This window comes from Durio zibethinus, chromosome 19, assembly GCF_047325235.1.
Source record: "Durio zibethinus cultivar Kanyao isolate XHJ-2024 chromosome 19, ASM4732523v1, whole genome shotgun sequence".
In the NCBI taxonomy this organism is placed as follows: Eukaryota; Viridiplantae; Streptophyta; class Magnoliopsida; order Malvales; family Malvaceae; genus Durio; species Durio zibethinus.
The window spans coordinates 23329355-23349197 of NC_143180.1; the positions used below are offsets into that span (position 1 = coordinate 23329355).

At 33.6% G+C, this 19843-nt stretch overlaps 3 protein-coding genes and 1 long non-coding RNA gene across 4 annotated transcripts; 2 read left to right on the forward strand and 2 right to left on the reverse strand.

Moving 5' to 3' along the window:
• Positions 1-327: 327 nt before the first annotated feature.
• Positions 328-2500, reverse strand: LOC149513558 (uncharacterized). Its single transcript, XR_016330213.1, has 3 exons — positions 2182-2500; positions 1423-1736; positions 328-1022 (listed from the first exon to the last, which is right to left on the reverse strand). It is a non-coding gene; the product is annotated as an uncharacterized LOC149513558 (long non-coding RNA).
• A 1397-nt stretch (positions 2501-3897) lies between these two features.
• On the reverse strand, positions 3898-6506 carry LOC111309411 (putative disease resistance RPP13-like protein 1). Its single transcript, XM_089748710.1, has 2 exons — positions 5750-6506; positions 3898-5384 (listed from the first exon to the last, which is right to left on the reverse strand). Exons 1-2 carry the CDS (start codon positions 6504-6506, stop codon positions 4162-4164), a joined length of 1980 nt encoding a protein of 659 aa, XP_089604836.1. The 3' UTR covers positions 3898-4161.
• Positions 6507-7247: 741 nt separating this feature from the next.
• LOC111309412 (uncharacterized) lies at positions 7248-8003 on the forward strand. Its single transcript, XM_089748711.1, has one exon. It carries the CDS (start codon positions 7248-7250, stop codon positions 8001-8003), a length of 756 nt encoding a protein of 251 aa, XP_089604837.1.
• Positions 8004-16192: 8189 nt separating this feature from the next.
• On the forward strand, positions 16193-18985 carry LOC111309413 (wall-associated receptor kinase-like 8). The gene is made up of 3 exons (XM_022908480.2): positions 16193-17221; positions 17485-17595; positions 17698-18985. The coding sequence occupies exons 1-3, from the start codon at positions 16288-16290 to the stop codon at positions 18885-18887; spliced, it is 2235 nt and encodes a 744-aa protein (XP_022764215.2). The 5' UTR covers positions 16193-16287; the 3' UTR covers positions 18888-18985.
• Positions 18986-19843: the final 858 nt, after the last annotated feature.

Genomic DNA, 19843 nt, shown 5'->3' on the forward strand with positions numbered 1-19843 from the left:
TGTGATCCCACTGTAGCCAGTTGACAAATACTGATATCCCGAGTTCAGTTGTTTGAACATAGCAATAGTTATGGGTTGCATTAGAAATTCAAGGTCCAAAAATTGGCTAAAAGAAGCTTTGATGTTTTTTGCGTTCGTTTTGAAGGAAGTATTATTCAGGGTTTGCATAAGGTATGAGACAGTTATTGGAGTAGCATACTGATTCAATTTAGACTCCTTTGGAAACAGGCCTTTTTCGCAAGCTCCTTTCACATGAAATTGAGCTGAAATTCTGCAGAATAAATTGAGAATAGTTATTTATAAGCTTCTGCAGAATAAAATGGATGCTTGAGTTTGTGTTCTTTTATGTCAAGAGAGGACATACCCCTGATTTGATGATTGAAATGAGCTCCTCAAACCAATACTCGAGCTTAGCAGCTTAAGCACTTTGTCTCGATCAACGTAGATGTTTCTTTATACCGAGCCAGAATGCTTATAAAGATCTAAGAAGCAATATCAAAATGTTTAGTCACTATTATAAAGGGTTAAAACTTCATACATAAAGGCAAACAGTTTTCAAAGCAAGTATAAAACAAAACCACATGAAGCTGTGTTGCTTTACATTGTTTATCATACAACCTCAAATTCTTCAAAAGCTCAATCCAGGCAAAGATTTTAACTTGTGGCTCCACCGAGCTGAAAGAAACGATCATCGGAAAAACAAAGGCTGCTGATCAATGTTTTATGGAAAGGATATGTTATGCATCAATATGAAGAATTGAGCTACAGTGGAATGAAACTTCCAAACATTATTGCACAACAGAATAATATTACAAAGAATTTTAACACTTACATTTAGAGTATCAATTTGGCTTTTACAGAAGGTCCCAGCTCAGCCAATTTTACCTGCTTGATAAAGTTGTTACCCTATCTCATCATTTATGCTTGGACCCCTGACACGGAGGAGGAAAGATTTCTGTTGTAGGAAAGGAGCTGCTGCCCTAACAACTTCGAAACCACCAATGAATTGAAGTTATTTCGTCCTGTCAGACAAGTTCCACTACATCAGATTTTTGTTTAGAAGCATTTCGGATAAAAATGGTAGTACCAAAAAAGGGAGAAAAAAAAAAAAAGAGAAAGGAATCCTAGCAAGGCTGGAAGTTTTCATTATGCTAAGTATCATGATTTCTTATAATATATGGTTTCTATCATAAACATGGAATCTATATACTCGAGTATGATACATGGATTATGGATGGTAGAACATGATTCAAGGATATGGAATGTTCAATGCACTAATTGCTGATTCTGGAAGAGCACCTTATTCAGATTAAAAGACAAAAATATTGTACCTAAAACATAAAATACAAATTATTTTCCTTCGCCATAAAAGGAGAACGTTTGAAAAAAATTTCAGAACCCCGGAAATAAGTAATAACTTACCACTTTCATAGGAAACAATGTTTCCTTTGGGGGAATTTTTGCGCCACTGACACTGTCCTCACTCCCAAGTCTGGCATAAATCTTTAATATCTCATCATTTATAAGAAATTGAGTTCTCAACGGGATTGAGGCAGAGATTTTGGTATTGACTCATTCAGGCGGCCATATGGTCAATTTGACGGCAGTGAAGGCAATCCATACTTCTGCTAAGTAAACAGCATTTATCTTTTTCAGGTCTTTCCATCTGCTTTTGCAAACCACTTTGTGTGCTCCTGTAAAGGCACTACCGACTGGCCTCTGCAACTTCCAACTGACTGAAACCAAAATTAGATATCAAATTAATCTTCACGCGTATAAGAAAATAACAAGCATTTAATAACTGAAACCATTCTTGAATGATTCGGCAAAAAAAAAAAAAAAAATCAGATGTCAATGAGACAAAATGATTAATAGATATAAACATTTAACACATCTGTTCTGCTCTTGAAATTGTCCCTCAACTATCTCAATCCTATTGATTTAGTCCAATTTTAATTTTAATGAATTTCCATTTTTATTAAACATAGATTTTTTTTTATATATATATTTTCCATTTCATTGTAAAACAAAAAGCTATGTGTATAAGGGATTGAATTAATGAACCTTTTATCAGGGAATCGAAAAAACAATAATCATGAAAATAAATCACTTGATCACTTGATTTAATAGTACGTTAATGTTCTTCAAATAAGTAGCATATAATTGCAAAGTGACATGTACCTTATTTCTTGGCGTTCCTTCCGTTAACAAATTAACATGAAGCTGCTTCAAACTTCAATGTAAGGTATGTGGGCTATGTTAAGAAACAAGTATTAATTCCAATGTAAGGTATGTGGGCTATTTTGGGCTACTCTTGACCTCCATCCTTCTTGCATCGTTCTTCTAGCAATGGACATCTAGAAATTTCGAGTTGCAAAAGTGAGTCAAACATCTCCTTTTCCGGAAGGAATTTGAGCTTGGGGCAACTATGGATGCCCAATGATTCAAGAGACTTGAGATTTTGAAAGCCCTTGGAGGATAGAGTTTCTAGGCTTGGAAAACCGCAGATGGTGAGGAAGGTGAGAGTGCGGGGCAGAAGCATTTCCTCACATGGGAATGACACCACATCTAGAGAAGCACCGTTGATGGACAAATGTTTAAGGGAGGTTAGTTTGTGCAAACCCCACTCGATCACTGACTTGCAAATATTGGGTTGCCAGATTTGAAGTGCAGTGAGATTGGGAGGGAACCCCTCTTGTGGAATGATATCACACTTGGACACTCAAATATGAACAATTCTCGCATAGAGACGATGTTGTGGATGAAGTTGGGTAAGGCCTGGAGTTTTTCACACCCAGAAAGATGAAGCTTTCTGAGTTTGGTGGTTAATAACACACTTCCTGGGAATGAAATCAAACTTGAACAACGCCCAATAAGAATCTCCCCAAGATGGATGAGCTTGTTTAATCCACGAGGCAAAGAATTCAAATTATCGCAACCGTCGATAGTTATCAATTCAAGGGAAGAGTTCTCTTCAATATCTTGAGGTATGGACTCTAGTGCTGGGCAATAATTAATCCGGAGGTATTTAAGCCCCATAGGTAACTTGCCATTGGCTGACAAGAATGTCAACTTTTCACAAGAATAAATGTCAACATGTTGAAGACTAATAGGTAACTCGCCCCTTGAGGATAAAGATATCAGAGACTTACAACCTCCAATTACCAAGTGCTCTAGAAGACGCGTGCTGTTGATGTTGTTATTTACTCCATCCAGCAAGTACAGAAAATTCTCATACAGCGTGATAGTTAAACGTCTTACATTTGGAGGCAAGTTTCCATTTGAAATTGAAATCAATCTTGGGCATCCTTCAATTCGTAGCACAGTCAGGGATCTGCAGCTATTTATGCTTTCTGATAGCCTTTCTAGCATTTCACAATATTGTATGGTCAAATGTTCAATATGGCGAGGGATTCCTAATTGCATATGCTCTTCCTTTTCGTCCTCTGCACCTATGGAAACAAGTCTTGAACAATTGTGAATTTCCAAAAAGCGAAGAGGCCTCAAATATGTTGAGAGTCCTTCGTTGTTCAGCCATGAAGAAATTAGTTCCTCATATCCACGTATAAAAAGATGTTCTACTTTTATCAACCCTAACATCATCCCCTCCATTGGAGAAGTGAATTTTGAAACGTTTGAAAGAGAGACTGTTTCCATGAATGAGCCAGAATTGGTACAATTTGTAGACACCACCTCTTTGCACCCATCAATTTTTAAGTCAGACAACTTTGGAAGGCTTGAGAGTGAAACCACCAACTGCTCACATTTTTGAATCACAAGTTTCTCCAATAAAGGAAGACAACTAGGTAGACTTCTCAGTTGTTGACACAATTTAATCTCTAGCTTAGTCAAGGAAGGAAGACGATTAGGTAAACTTCCTAACAACTTGAGGCAATTTGAAATGATGAGCTCATGGAGGTGTTGGAAACTCCTTACATTTTCATCAACTTCATAAGGATCCCATTCCTCCCATTCTGGCATGTCATCAAAACATAATCTCCCTAATGACGGGAACGCATTAAGCGACTGATCCTTTCCAAAAAAATTAGCACCCACATTTTTTACCTTATTCATCCTCCGGATAGAAAGCGATTTTAGCGATGGTAATCTTCCAACAGCTGGTAATATTGTGCAATTTGGACAGTAATCCAGATCCAGAATCTATAGGTTTTCAAATGAAGGATCTCCAATCCAATTTGGGAATGTTTCACCTCCATAACATTCGATGGTGAGCCTTTCAAGCATTTTAGGAGGTAGGAGTGAATTCAACACGTCCTTGTGAATTTCTTCTCCTGCAAAATTGTAACTCCACTTCAAAGCTAAATCCCGAAGGTTCGACTTATAACATAACCCAGCCACCCATGCATCTTGAGCTTTGACAACATTCTGCAATTCTGAAATAACAAGTCCACCCTTAAGATTAGACAAATTCTCCATCTCCCTTATCTTACTGCCATTGTCTTGACTCACAACAAAATTTGTCAATGTTTGAAGATTGGTTAGTTCGCCGATTCCCATTGGCATCATTTTTATTGAACGTGCACCTGTAATGTCAAGATGCCTTAGGTTAATTAAAACTCTCATTTCAGAAGGAAACTCTTCAAGACGAGAACACCCCCGCAACAGCAAGGTCTCTAAATTGTAAAGCTTGCATATTGAATCCGGCAGAATTTCGATTAGAGTGCCAGAAAAATTTAGGTAACGCAGATGCACCAAATCTCCAATAATATTGGAAAACTCCGTCAGGTAGCACCATTGTAAAGACAACACCCTCAAGTATTTAAATTCTGGCAACAACTCACTGAGAACTTGATTAGAGAAATTCCACCACCCTCCAGGCATCTTCAAAGGTAGGAAGGTTCTTAAACCCTTCTTTCCGTTAAAGACTTGGAAATTTTTAATTCCGTCTTTCCTACCACCAATGTTAGATGAACGGCGAGCATGACTGGAAACTTTCAATGCCTTGTCACCCTCCACTCTGAAGCATATATCTTTGGCAACTGATTGAGCCAAATCATTAATCAGATCATGCATTATATATCGAGACTCATCCTTGTTGGATACTTCAAAAAATGACCTCCGTACAAGTTCTTGAAAGTACTCATGACCCGAATCTTCATTTTGCTTTGTAGCTTCCACTCGCAGAAAGCCTTCTGCCTTCCGTAATAAGACTATTTCTTCCTCGGTAAATTCATAGTTTTTGGGAAGTATGGCACAGTAAGCAAAACATCGCTTTAGATCTGCAGGAAGATGATTATAGCTTAATCGTAAAGATGTAATTATGTTACTCCTCCCTGCTGGTAAATTCCAAATCTCACTTTTTAGTATCTTTTCCCATTCACCGATATCCACCTTATTGCGGAAAAGGCCTCCAATGGTCTTAGCTGCCAAGGGCAATCCCTTGCACCTCTTCACAATCTGTACACCAAATTCTTTTTAAGTTCGGATGCCCACTGAAATCTTTTGCTAATGCATGTTGAGTTAATATAGAAATGCAATCACCATCTGACAACTCCGGCAGGTTGTAACCTCGGATAGTACCCACCATTAATGAAACACTTTGACCACGTGTTGTCACAACAATCGTAGCTCCCATGCCAAAGGGGGATATTAGACGAGTCCAATCATCATAGTTTTCATGCCAAAGATCATCCAAAATCAGAAATAGTTTTTTTCCCTCCAGCTTCTTCTTCAGTTTTTTTTGAAGGTTATTCAAATCATCTCCAACATTAAAAGATTCAGGACTAACTGATTGCAAAATTTGATTTCGTTATCTCCTCCATCGTAAAATCGTCAGAAACACATACCCATGCTTGAAAATCGAAATGCTTAACTACACGCCTATCATTGTAGACAAGCTGAGCAAGCGTTGTTTTGCCAATCCCTCCTTTGCCAATGATGGGAATCACAGAAAATTTATTGCGCTCATCACTCCCAAAAATCAAGTCAAGGATTGTTTCCTTGTCTTTTTCCCGACGGTAGACTTGAGTTTCATTCACCAAACAAGTGGTTGATCGCCATTCCAATGTTCTCTTGGGCCTTCCACCACCATTTTTCGTCAAAGCCAAGAGACTTATATCTGCTTCTAAATCTAGAAATCTAGCAGTGATCTCTTGTATCTCGGACATCATTTCCTTATTAAATGATAAATTATGACCCCTTAACCAGGGAAAGCAAGCATCAACAAGTTTTTCTAACTTCCTTGGGCGGTGATCTTGATGTTCCCTCGTTAACTTGAGTCTCAAAGCTTCTGTAGCAAACAACATGTCATCCGCATCGTATGCCAAGTCTTGGAGCTGGACCAACCAACTCTTCACACCCCCATCATTCATTTCCTTCTCTTCGGCGTCATTTAGCACTGCATGAATATTGCGCAATGTCTTTTCCAACTTCTTGAGCTCCTCGCAAACTTCCTTCTCAGTTACAAAGTTGAGAAACTCAGAAGAGGCCAAATTACTAAACAACCCTTCAAAGAACACAGATAAAGCAGCTTCAACGACGGACATGGCTTTTGACCTTTGACCTGCAAAAACAGAGAGATTATGTGCAAAAATGATATAGGGATAAACTCAAAAAAACTTGAACTAAAAGTGGAACACAACCAACAACCCCACCAGTTCTGAATCTGATCTTGGTATATTTCTCTGTGGCTTATATCTCCGTGGTAATTTTTTTCTAATACTCATATTACTAATTAAGAAAGTTAATGGACTCCTTAATAAGATTATTTTATTAGTGAGTTGTTAAAGTTCACAAGGTTCTACAATTAAAAAATCAACAAAGGTTAGGCAAATTGTTAGTGTGTTAGTGGTTGAAGCAACTAGGTATGGCATTTCTACTGGCACTTTTGTAATAGGTTCTGCCATCTGATCAGTTTAGGTAACATGATGGATCTGTGCATGGTGATCCATACTGTTAGGCAAACAACCCTTGTAGTAGTTAAACAAACTTTTGTATGTTTAAAGCCTATATATTAATGAAATGAAGCTCATGATCTGATGAGCCAATTCACTTCAAGTGACAAATTAGTTTCTGCTGTTTTTTGTTCTTCCTCTGCTCTAAATCCTTCAATTGGTATCAGAGCATTCTTTAAGGTCTTAGAGGACCTGTGAGTTCCAAAAAATTGAGTGAAAAGCCATCAAACACTTACTAGCCAGCTTTTGTCAACCTTAAATGGCCTCAAGCAATTGCTCCATACCTCCACCTCTTATTTTTCTGGTGAGAACTACTATATATGGGCTGTCAAAATGAAGACTTGTTTGAGTGCTTTTGATTTGTGGGAAGTGGTGAAAAATGAGAAGGAACCACCACAACTTCCTGCAAATCCAACAGTAACTCAAATGAAAAATTATAGTGAAGAAAAAGCAAAGAGGTACAAGGCTAAAAGCTGTATAGAGTCTTCGGTTTCTGATGACATATTCATTAGAATCATGACTTGTGAAACTGCAAAACAAGCTTGGGATGTGCTCAAGGAAGAGTTTCAAGGTAGTGACAAGACAAAACAAATGCAAATGTTGAATCTTAGAAGAGAGTTTGAAGTCTTAAAGATGAAGGAGTTTAAAAATTTAAAGAAGTACAATGACAGACTTATGAAGATAGTAAACAAGATTAGATTACTTGGTGAGGAGCTGTCAGATAAAAGAATTGTAGAGAAGGTTCTTGTCAGCTTGCCAGAGAGGTTTGAGTCAAAAATCTCATCCCTTGAAGACTCCAAGGACCTGACCAAGATAACTCCAGTAGAATTGTTCAATATTTTACAAGCTCAAAAGCAAAGAAGGGCTATCAGACAAGAGGATTCAACAGAAAGTGCTTTTACAGCCAAGGAAAAAGGCAAGATGCAAACAGAAAGCAAAGGCAGAAAACAAGGAGATCGAAGAAACAAAGGTTCTAGAAACAATGAAAAGAAAAGAAAATTCCCACCTTGCTCTCATTGTAAAAAGACCACTCACTTGGAGAAATATTACTGGTACAGACCTGACATACAATGTAGGTACTGTAAGTAGCTTAGTCACATGGAGAAGGTATGTAAAAACAAAAAACAGCAGCAGTCAGATCAACAAGCTAGAGTTGCTGACAATCAACAATAGCTAGAAGAGCAAGTTTTTGTTGCAACTTGCTATGGAACCAGAACCTCCTCAAGTGCATGGCTCATTGACAGTGGTTGCACACACCATATGGCATCTGATATTAACATGTTCAAAGAACTAGACAAGACCTGTACCTCTAAAGTCAGAATAGGTAATGGTGATTTTATAGAAGTCAAAGAAAAATGAGTAGTGACAGTTGAGACACCAACAGGTACCAAACTCATTTCAGATGTGTTATTTGTGCCTAAAATAGATCAAAACCTGTTAAGTATAGGACAGTTGCTAGAAAATAACTACTCTTTAGTTTTCAAAGACAAGGCATGCATAATTCATGATCCCACTGGCCATGAACTCTTTACTGTTAATATGAAAGGAAAATGTTTTTCCTTGAATTGGCATGAAGCAAACTCCTCTGCGTATGCTACTTCACATGATGAATCTTCTTTATGGCATAAAAGGATGAGACATTTCAATTACAATGCATTGAATTTCATGCATAAAAATGATCTTGTATTAAACATGCCTACGTTGAAGTCAGTGCTGGAGTGTGTGAAGTTTGTCAGCTAGAAAAACAAAGTAAGTTGCCATTTGCAATTAACAAAGCATGGAGGGCAATTGAAAAACTATAACTTGTTCATACTGATGTTTGTGGTCCTATGAGAACCTTATCTTTGAATGGCAGTAGATATTTCATTGCTTTTATAGATGATTTTACCAGAATGTGTTGGATTTACTTCATGAAACAAAAGTCTGAAGTTGCAAATGTATTTTGAAAGTTCAAGGCTTGGATTGAGAATCAAAGTGGCTGTAAAATCAAGATCATAAGGTCAGACAATGGTACTGAATACACATCTGACAAATTTAATGAGTTTTGTCAAGTTGTAGGAATTGAACACCAACTGACAGCAACTTACACTCCACAACAAAATGGAGTCAATGAAAGGAAGAAAAGAACAATCATGGAGATGGCAAGATGCATACTGTTTGAGAAGAATCTTTCAAAGAAATTTTGGGCAGAGGCAGTCAATACCTCTGTCTACTTGCTCAACAGGCTACCCACAAAAGCTTTGAAGGGAAACACTCCTTTCGAAGCCTGGTATGGAAGCAAACCATCAGTGCACCACCTCAGAGTTTTTGGCAGCATCTGTTATGTGTTCGTTCCTGATATCAAAAGGGACAAGCTTGATCAAAAAGCAGAAATATGTATTTTTTTGGGCTATAGCAACATCACCAAAGGCTATAGGACTTACAATCCACTTACAGGCAAGATGATTGTAAGTAAGAATGTGAGATTTAATGAGCAAGCTGCCTGGAATTGGGAAAAGTTAAAGAGAGAATCAGTCAAGCAAACTGCTGCAGACATGATAAGCTTTCAAGATCAAGAAGATTATATATTTAAAAATGAAATCATTGATCATGAACCAGTGAGAGGAATCAGACCACTCATAGATATTTATCAAAGATCAAATGTTGTTATTCTTGAACCTGCAAGCTTTGAAGAAGCTGTCAAAATTTCAGAGCGGAAAAATGCCATGAAGGAGGAGATTCAAATGATTGAGAAAAATTAAACATGGATGCTGGTTGACAGACCAAGCAACAAAAACATCATTGGTGTTAAATGGATTTTCAGAACAAAGTTGAATGCTGATGGTTCCATCAACAAACTTAAAGCTAGATTGGTAGCTAAAGGCTATTACCAGCAGCTTAGTGTTGATTTTTCAGAGACATTTGCTCCAGTTGCAAGGTTGGACACCATAAGGCTGCTATTAGCCTTAGCAACTCAGCAAAGTTGGAAAATATACCAACTTGATGTCAAATTTGCCTTCTTGAATGGTTATCTTGAAAAGGAGATTTACATTGAACAACATGATGGTTTTGTTGCCAAGGGACATGAAGGCAAAGTCTATCTACTCAATAAGGCTTTGTATGAATTAAAACAAGCTCCAAGAGTGTGGAATTCCAGAATTGATGATCATTTACTGAAGTTAAGATTCAAGAAAAGCCTCAGTGAAGCAACATTGTACATTAAAGTTTTTAACAGTAATGATCTGTTGATTGTTTCTTTGTATGTTGATGATCTTTTGGTGACAGGTAGCAAATCTGCTCTTGTGGAAGATTTTAAGCTCCAAATGCAGGAAATTTTTGAGATGACAGATATGGGAGAAATGTCTTATTTTCTTGGAATGGAGATTCATCAAGACCAACAAGGAATCTTCATTTGTCAAAGAAAATATGCAAATGAAATCTTGAATAAGTTTGGGATGGAAAATTGCAAACCAGTCAACACTCCTTTGGCTCAAAATGAGAAACTTATTAAGGAAGATGGAGATAACAAAGTTGATGATTCTATTTATAGAAGCTTGGTTGGTTGCTTATTGTATTTGACAGCAACAAGGCCAGACATCATGTATGCTGCAAATTTACTCTCTAGGTTCATGCAAAATCCTAGTGAGTTACATTTTAAGGCTGCAAAAAAAGTATTGAGATATGTCAAAGGAACTAGTGAACTTGGAATTTGGTTCAAGAAGAATGAAAGTTCAAGATTGGTTGGATTCACAGACAGTGACTGAGCTGGCTCTCATGAAGACATGAAAAGCACTTCAGGCTATGTGTTTTTCATTGGATTAAATGTGTTCAGCTGGAATTCAAAGAAACAAGGAACTGTGGCTTAATCAACAGCAGAAGCAGAGTATATAGCTGCTACAGCTGCTGTTAATCAAGCAATTTGGCTAAGAAAAATTCTGATGGATTTGAGTCAAAAGCAAGATGATCCAACAGAAATTTTTTGTGATAATCAATCAGCAATTGCAATGGTTAAGAACCATGTGTTTCATGGAAGAACTAAGCATATTAAGATCAAGTATCACTTTATTAGAGAAGTTGAAGCTGAGAATGAAGTGAAACTGGTGCATTGCAAGTCAGAAGATCAAATTACAGATATTCTGACCAAAGCCTTACCAAAGGCAAGGTTTGAAACATTGAGGAAAAGTCTTGGTGTTTCCAGCAGAAATGCCAAGGAGGAGTGTTAGTGTGTTAGTGGTTGAAGCAACTAGGTATGACATTTCTACTGGCACTTTTGTAATAGGTTCTGCCATCTGATCAGTTTAGGTAACATGATGGATCTGTGCATGGTGATCCATACTGTTAGGCAAACAACTCTTGTAGTAGTTAAACAAACTTTTGTATGTTTAAAGCCTATATATTAATGAAATGAAGCTCATGATCTGATGAGCCAATTCACTTCAAGTGACAGATTAGTTTGTGCTATTTTTTGTTCTTCCTCTACTCTAAATCCTTCACAAATTTTAGATAAAATATTTTTTGGGTGAAATTCGTGACTAATGTATCCTATGTAAAGTTTTCGTTCTATATTTATATTTATTTCTATAAGTTCTAGCTTTTCTTTTTAATTTTATACATATATAATTCAAAAGCATTAATTGATTTTTTTTATGGCTAATAATTCCTTCTCATTAATAGGGTAATTCTACACTGTTAGAGTACATGTTCCACAAGTATATCTGGATTTTTTTTTTTTTTTGGTGGCATCAACTTCTTCAATATATTTTAATATACCTTCTAAATATTTTAATATCTTTTTTATAAATTGATTAAATTGTTGGATGTTGACATAAGTACATCACCCACACTAATGATTTGCCTAATCCTATGATAGTTGGATTCCTAAATTTTGCGCCCCACTTGTTGTGTCGATTGCCTTAAAGTTTTGATTTTTTTTTCCAATCAGACAATTTGTTCGTTAATGGATTAAAACATTTATACCAAGGTCGAAAGTCGCAAACAGTTGAAGTTTTCGATGCCAAAATCTATAAAAACTTTGAATTTTCTGACGTCTTTTTCTTATTGCCTTAAAAAAAAAAAAGAGTTTTAGGGAGATAGAAAGAGAAAATAAAGAGAAAAGAGAAAAAAAATTGATGAATTGAAAAAATTCTTTGCTTTTTACTATTCATACTAAATATTGAATTAAGTCATCTAAGAGATGCCCAACTCATGTCAACCCACGCCTCCACCTAGAGAGAGACCAGGATCATATGTAACCTAAGTTGTGTAACAAGCCAATTAAGCCGCTAACCAAGCCAAATAAGCAATTCATGCAGTGTTTTTTTTTTTTTTTTTTGGTTATTTATTTTTATGTATATTGAAATTTTAATTTTTAGATATATATTTTAATTATTTGATAAAAACAAAATTTTAAAATTTTATTTTCATAAGATTAAATAATGTTAAATATAAATTAATATTATTTTTAATAATTTTAAAATAAGTAAAAATTCAACCAATGATTAAATTTCAAAAAATTTGTAGGCATGCAACTTTTCTTGAAAATTTTTAAATGAGAACTTCTTTAAATTCCACCAAAATGATAGAGAAATTAAATAATTATTTCAATATCAATTATTTTCATTTATTTTTAAAAATAAATGAAAAAATTTAAATTAATAGAAAATTAATCGGTAAAATAGACAAGGATAAAAAGATTAAAAATGTAATAGATAATTGTATATATATTTTTACCACATAATACTTGATAAATTTTCAAATAAATGGGGATAAATTTTCAAATAAATGGGGAACATGACTAATGATGGAGTTCAAAAAAATTAGCAGACTTGTAAATTTTTAGAAATTTCAAGGCAAAAAGACTATTTTAAATTTTACCAAAATATTAGGCTATTTTAAAAATAATATTTTATTTCTAAAATAACAAAATAAAAGAGAAAAATATCAAAATTAATTTAAAATGTTTTAAAAGTGATAAAATAATTATTTCTAAAAATATTTAATTAATTCAATGACGTAACTACTTTAAGAACACAAGCTTTCTTTTTTTGCATATTCTTGTGGTGAAAATATAAAACTAACAATTGTAGAAACATCATTTAATCTAATGATAAAATTTTTAAAAAATTCAAGTGTGAGCAATTTTCTAAAAAATTTCTGAGTGACAATTTTTTTAAATTTCACTAAATGTTAGAGAATTTAAAAAATTATTTAAATGTTACGAATTTTTATTTATTTCTAAAAATAAAAATGAAAGAAATTAAATTGATAAAAAGTTAATTGATAAAATAAAAAAGGATAAAAGAGTTAAGAATGTAATAGATAATTGTAAACATATTTTATCACATAATTTGTAACAAATTTTGGAATAAGTGACGAATTTAACTAATTATGGAATTTTAAGAAATTTAAGAGCGTGAAATTTTCTTAAAATTTTCTATGTGAGTAAACTTTTTTAAATTCCACCATAACGTTAATGAATTTAAAAAAAAATTAGAAAATAAAAAATTTTCGCTTTATTTCCAAACAATAAAATTAAAGGAAATTGTTAAAATTTATTTAAAATGTTTTTAAAAAATTACTTATTTTTTTATAAAATATTTAATTAATCTTATGACAAAGCCTTTGCAAAATACCAAACACATTTTTTTGAAAACTATTGAAGTAAAAAATTTATTTAGATGTTCAACTAAAGTGTTGGAGAAAACCTAATAAAAATTTTTATATTTAAATTATAAAAAAATAATGAAAAACATTAAGAATAGAGATCATTTTAATTAAGATTATTAAAGATAATATAAGATTAATTGATATCATCCTTTGAATTGTCACAGTGAAAATGTTAATACCATCCTTATAAATTAAATTTTGTAACATAAACCAAAATCTATTCTTTTAAAGTCATTTAATCAAGCTTAAAACCATTTTAAAAGGATGAATTTATTTATGTAACCAATCACATCAAAACAAAAACTTCTTGATAATTACTTTATTGATATTTAGTGGTCAAATTCACATATTTGCACATTATAAAAGATATAATCATCATTGGTTTAATAATTATAACATTGCTTATTAATAGAAAACAGAATTTCTCAATGCAAGAGATGGGAAAAGTGATTATTCTAATCTTTAATGATTTTGAAACAAGAAGATTTGGATCTTATTAATCACATTGGGGTCAATAGTTATGGTTTCTCCATTTCTTGGGTAAAAATTCTATCCAACGAGTTTTATTTCTTCAAACTAAATGTGTTTGTTATGATTCTCATGTTGATTTTTCAGTCTCAAAATTAACTTATCTGCAGTAAAGAGATTTGAAAGTATTAATAAGGTTAGCATCAATTTTTAAAATAAGCTATAAATATTGTTCTCCTTAAAGGTCACTTTTTAGTAGTCTGGTTCTCCAACCTTAAAAGGATATAAGGGACTATACTGATCATCAATTCCATGACTCGATTTTTTTTTTCAAATTTATTTCTAAAAATATTTAATCAATCCAATGCCGAAACTTCTTTAAGAAAACAAGGATGTTTTTTGAATACTCTTACGATGAAAAAGTTTTTTAAGGATTCAACCAAAGTGTTAAAAAAAATCTAAGAAAAATTTTTAATATTTAAATAATAAAATAATAAAAAAATAATGAAAAATGTTTATTATAGATATTATTTCAAGGCTATTAAAGATAATATAAACTAATTCTATTGATAAAATAATTTCCAAAGAGATAATAAAAAATGCAATTAAGATGAAAAACTTGAAAGAAATGAGGGAAAAAAAAGTGTTGCATCTAAAAAGAAAGAGATGCTCAATCAATGAGTTGTGAAGAGAAACAGGCAGTAGGCTTTTACTCTACACCATTCTTATCAGATAAACCAATTTTACTATCTAACCATATATAGCGTCTTCCAAAAGTTCTTGTCTTTATCAACCAATCCCACAATTAACCTTTCAAGTAAACCCTTGCCTTCAAACAATTGCACTTATTCTTGTCCCTTAATCTATTATCCAATCAGTGACTAATTGAAGATGACCAAGAAACATTCAAGAAAAAATTTCAATTCTAATTCCTAATCTTTTATCTTTACTAGTAAAACATCAATATCTTATCCTGTGCGTTTGAAAATAGCTCTAAATCCAGTAATGAATTATAAGCCAAATAATAAATGCAATTATCACATGAAAAACAACCAATTGAAAGAAAAGATTTAAATACCTATTAATAGTTACCTCTTGACTCAAGCAACTTATAGAACAATGACATACAGCAGTACCTATTGTCAGAAAGAAAATGGAGTTTCGAGCTACATGAATCACTCATTTATAATGACATACAGCTGTTAAGATAAAAGAGAATCAATTATTTAAAAATGTGATGTAAGCAATGATGTAAAAAGTTTTTTTTTTAAACGACGATATTAATTTAAATTTAAATTTAATTAATTTATAAAATTATTTTTAAAAAATAAAACTTATAACATTTTTTTTATTTCAAACTACAACTTTGTTTATAAAGAAATCACTGTTTATATTTTGAATTAATACAGTTAATTTTTTTGTTGAAAAAAATTAAAAATAAAAAAGATTAATTTATCTTTAAAATTAAGATAAATCATCAATTTATAAAAAAATTTATAAAATTTATAAAATCTTTTAAATTTACATATTATCTATCAATATATCATAAAAATTTCAATTTGAATATTTTATATTCAAACCTTAAATTTTAATTATTTTCACCAATTTTTATTGAAATTTATTCAATTAATTTATATTTACATATAATCAAAATGTATTTCTTTCAATTTTATTTATAGAATCAAAAGGAAAGTTTCTACCAACTGAATTAATTTTTAATCAGTTTTTAAGTCCCTTCAAACTCTTTCTTATGATCCATCCTCGGTCATAATTTTTATATATAGAATAAAAGTGAATATTAAAGAATTTCAATAAAAAAGTTAGAAGTGAAAAAAATAAAAAAGTTAAAAATTAATTTAAAATTTTAGTAGTTAGTTTGATTTGAATTGAATTTTGTAATTTTATTTAGTTTAATTTTAAATATTGAATATATATTTAATTTGAACCGAATTTAAAATTTAAATGTAAAAAATTGAAAAAAAAATCAAATCAAATTATATATTTTTATTAATTTTTATATATTTTTTAAATTTTTTATAAAATAAAAATAATTATTTTATATATAAATTTACTTAAATATATTAAAAAATATTCACACAAATTTTAATATCTTTCACATAAATCCTTAAAATAAGAAGTGAGTGTGTGAAATGATTGTATAAGATGAGTGGCTTTATAGCACTGTCATAACATTTTATATTATCTTGAATCGGTTGCTTATAATTAGTCATTTGATCTCTCGCAACTATAAAAGAAAGGCATGTTTTCGTTAAAGCATCCTTTGCCGAAGCTCCAATGGCTTGTCTTGGCAACATCTATGGTATCAGCTGTAGTAGCTGTGGAAGAACAACCCAAGGCGCCTAAACACTGCAGTTCCAGTTGTGGGCATCTTAAAATTCCTTACCCTTTTGGCGTAGAAAAGGGAAGCTATCTAAAGGGATTTCGCATTACTTGCAACACTTCCCAAAACCCAGCAAAAGCATTTTTAGATGCTACGAAATATGAGGTAGTAAACATTTCTTTAGCTGAAAATCGGGTACGAGTAAGGAATTCTGTCCCTGCATCTGTGACTCACACCTGCTTGGCACTCAATGGATCCGAAACTCATGGACAGACAACCATGATTAATTTGACTGATACTCCATTCGCACTGTCTCAAAACAAGTTCGTTGTAACTGGATGTAACTCTCTGGGCATCATCAAACTTGGAAAGAGAGAGCTTCTCACTGGGTGCCTCTCTTTGTGTCACGTTAAGCGCGAGGACAAGACTAACGGATCTTGCTCTGGGATTGGGTGCTGCGAGGTCCCTATTACTGATCGTCTTAAAATAGTTGAAACGATTGTGAGTAACATTTTCAATGAATCAAAAATAAAGGAAGTGCTTAATGAAACAAAGATCTCGATGCCCTATCGTTGTGGATCTGCTTTCTTAGTGGACCAACACAACTATAGTTTCGAGGCATCTGATCTTGATGATGAGCATAAAATTTTTACTAAGATACAGCATTCTACAGTGGTTCTTGATTGGACTGTGAGCAACCACACTTGCAAAGAAGCTAAAAGAGACTCGAACACTTATGCCTGCAAGGGGAATAGCGACTGTGTGGATTACAAAGTAAAGGATAGTCAAGGCTATAGCTGCAGTTGCAAAAAAGGTTACCAAGGGAACCCTTATTGTAGTCCGGGATGCCAAGGTATGGCTTACTTATTATTCCCTATATACTACTCAACTCTTTCATCACCCTTGTTCAACATCGTCTATAATTAATCTTTTTAATATTCTAAATGCTGTTGAAGTTTGAGCATATAAACAGTACATCATGTTTCTGTCAATTTTTTTTTAATTTCCCCTATAAATTAGTGCTCATGTTTTCCCCATAATACTACTCTATATAAGTCAGTAACCTATATATATATATATGTATATACTGATGTCATTTGTTCTATTTGGCGAAAGACATCGATGAGTGCATTAACAATCCATGTGAAGGCAATCATAAGTGTATTAATACACCGGGAAGTTATCATTGCAAGCAATTTCTTTCTCAGCTGCTCCTGCTTGTTCTAGGTAACTATATAACTCAACACACGGTTTTGCTTTATTTCTTTTTTGTTTCTTTTCGAGGAAGAGCTCTTAATATATATATATATATATGATTAATTCATGCAGCTTTCGTCAGTGTTTTGGTTCTGCTTCTGTTAGTGTTTTCCACTTACTTCTTCTTAAAGAGAAGAAGACTAATCAAGCTCAGAGAAAAGTTCTTTCTTGAAAATGGGGGACTATTATTGCAGCAGAAAAATTCTTCCGGTCAAAGTGCTGTTGAGACAACAAAAATTTTTACGGCCAAGGAGTTGGCAAAGGCCACCGACAATTATTCTAAGAGTCGAATCCTCGGCGAAGGAGGGAATGGAACGGTCTATAAAGCTATCATAGGAGACAATCAAATAGTTGCTGTCAAGAAATCGAAAATGGAGACTCGTTCCCAAATTGAACAATTTATCAATGAAGTTGTTGTTGTTAGCCAAATCAACCACCGCAACGTAGTCAAGCTCTTGGGATGTTGTTTGGAGACTGAAGTCCCTTTACTGGTCTACGAATTTGTCCCCAATGGAAGCCTTCACTATCACATTCACAATTCCGAAAAGGCAGGCGCAATATCCTGGGACATTCGTCTAAGGATCGCCACAGAAACTGCTAGCGCACTTGCTTACCTTCACTCTGCAGCCTCGATTCCAATCATCCATCGAGATGTCAAATCTGCCAACATATTACTCGATGAAAATTACATTGCCAAAGTGTCAGATTTCGGAGCTTCAAGGTTGATTCCTATCGATAAAACTCAAATTACTACATTAGTCCAAGGTACATTTGGTTACTTGGACCCCCAATATTTCCAGACAAGCAAGTTGACAGAAAAGAGTGATGTTTATAGCTATGGGGTTGTGTTAGTGGAACTACTCACTGGTGAGATACCAGTATCTTTTGCAAGACCAGAGCCTGAAAGAAACCTATCTTCTTACTTCATTTTATCAATGCAACAGGATCGTCTCCTCCAGATCCTAGAGCCCGAACTTGCAAACGAGGAGAATAGAGAAGAACTGATAGCAGTTGCTCACCTGGCTATGAGATGTCTGATGTTGAGGGCGGATGAAAGACCTTCAATGAAAGAAGTGCTTATAGAGCTGATAGTGTTGAGAAAACTTGAGAAACATCCATGGGGTCAAGCTAACTGTGGGCAGGCTTTGAGCTTGTTGCATGAACAAGCAGAATTATACTCGGCTCACAGTTCATCATCAAATACTAAATACAGTGGCACACCAACAAACCTGTCACTTTCATTAGACACCCCAGGACGATGAGCATCCAAAAGATATAGATTTTTTGTACGTTCTGTTTGCTTTGTAAAATTTGGTGAACCTATGCTATTTTTTATGATACCTAATCCTTGTTGTTGTTGTCTACTGAGTTTGCTTAAGTGTTTCAGACTTAACCATTTGGTATTAATTATTTAAGACAAGTTCATAAAGGTTTCTAACAAGTTTAAAACAATCGGTAGCCGTTTTCATAAGAATACTATTACATATATATACGGTTGCATCAAATATAGCAACACAAACCTAATGGTAGTTGGATTAATCCTAATACCGATTAACAGAATACTCAGATTATCAAAACACAGTAGCATAATCAGAGTATCAAAACACAGTAGTATAAGTAAGATGTGAAGCTGACCACCTTCCATGAGGAAAATTTGTGTTTCTGTACAATGTAAGATATTCATAACTCCAGTAGTCCTATCAAAGAAAAAGGCCAAACCATGCAGCTTTCTGCTACAGCTGGACTAACATTATGAAACTGAATTGATACTTTACAACATGCTAGAAAGAAGAAAACCAATAACCTAGATGTACAAGCCACAACAACCAGTGAAATTAAATATGGGTTTTTCCATTTGGATCCCCATGCTCCTTGTCCAACTCCCCATTCCCTATAGAACTTCTAATTCATCTTGTTGGTTTGTCCTGCAAAAGATATAAATAAGAATGTTATCTTTTAGACAAAGATAGTTGTAAAACTTGAAGCAAATACAAATCTTTATACCACAATGAAAACAATTAACAAAAACAACATTTAGGACATTAAATTCATTCATCTAGTTTCTGCCATTTAGTTTCAATGAATTCATTGATTGAGAATAAATCCAATTCATCAAGGTCAGTCCCATCGCAATAAGTACATTTGAGCCACAAATGCCTTGAATTTTTCAATTTGTACAGTCTCAACCAGAAAACAGCCAGTGGGAATGAGCACTCAA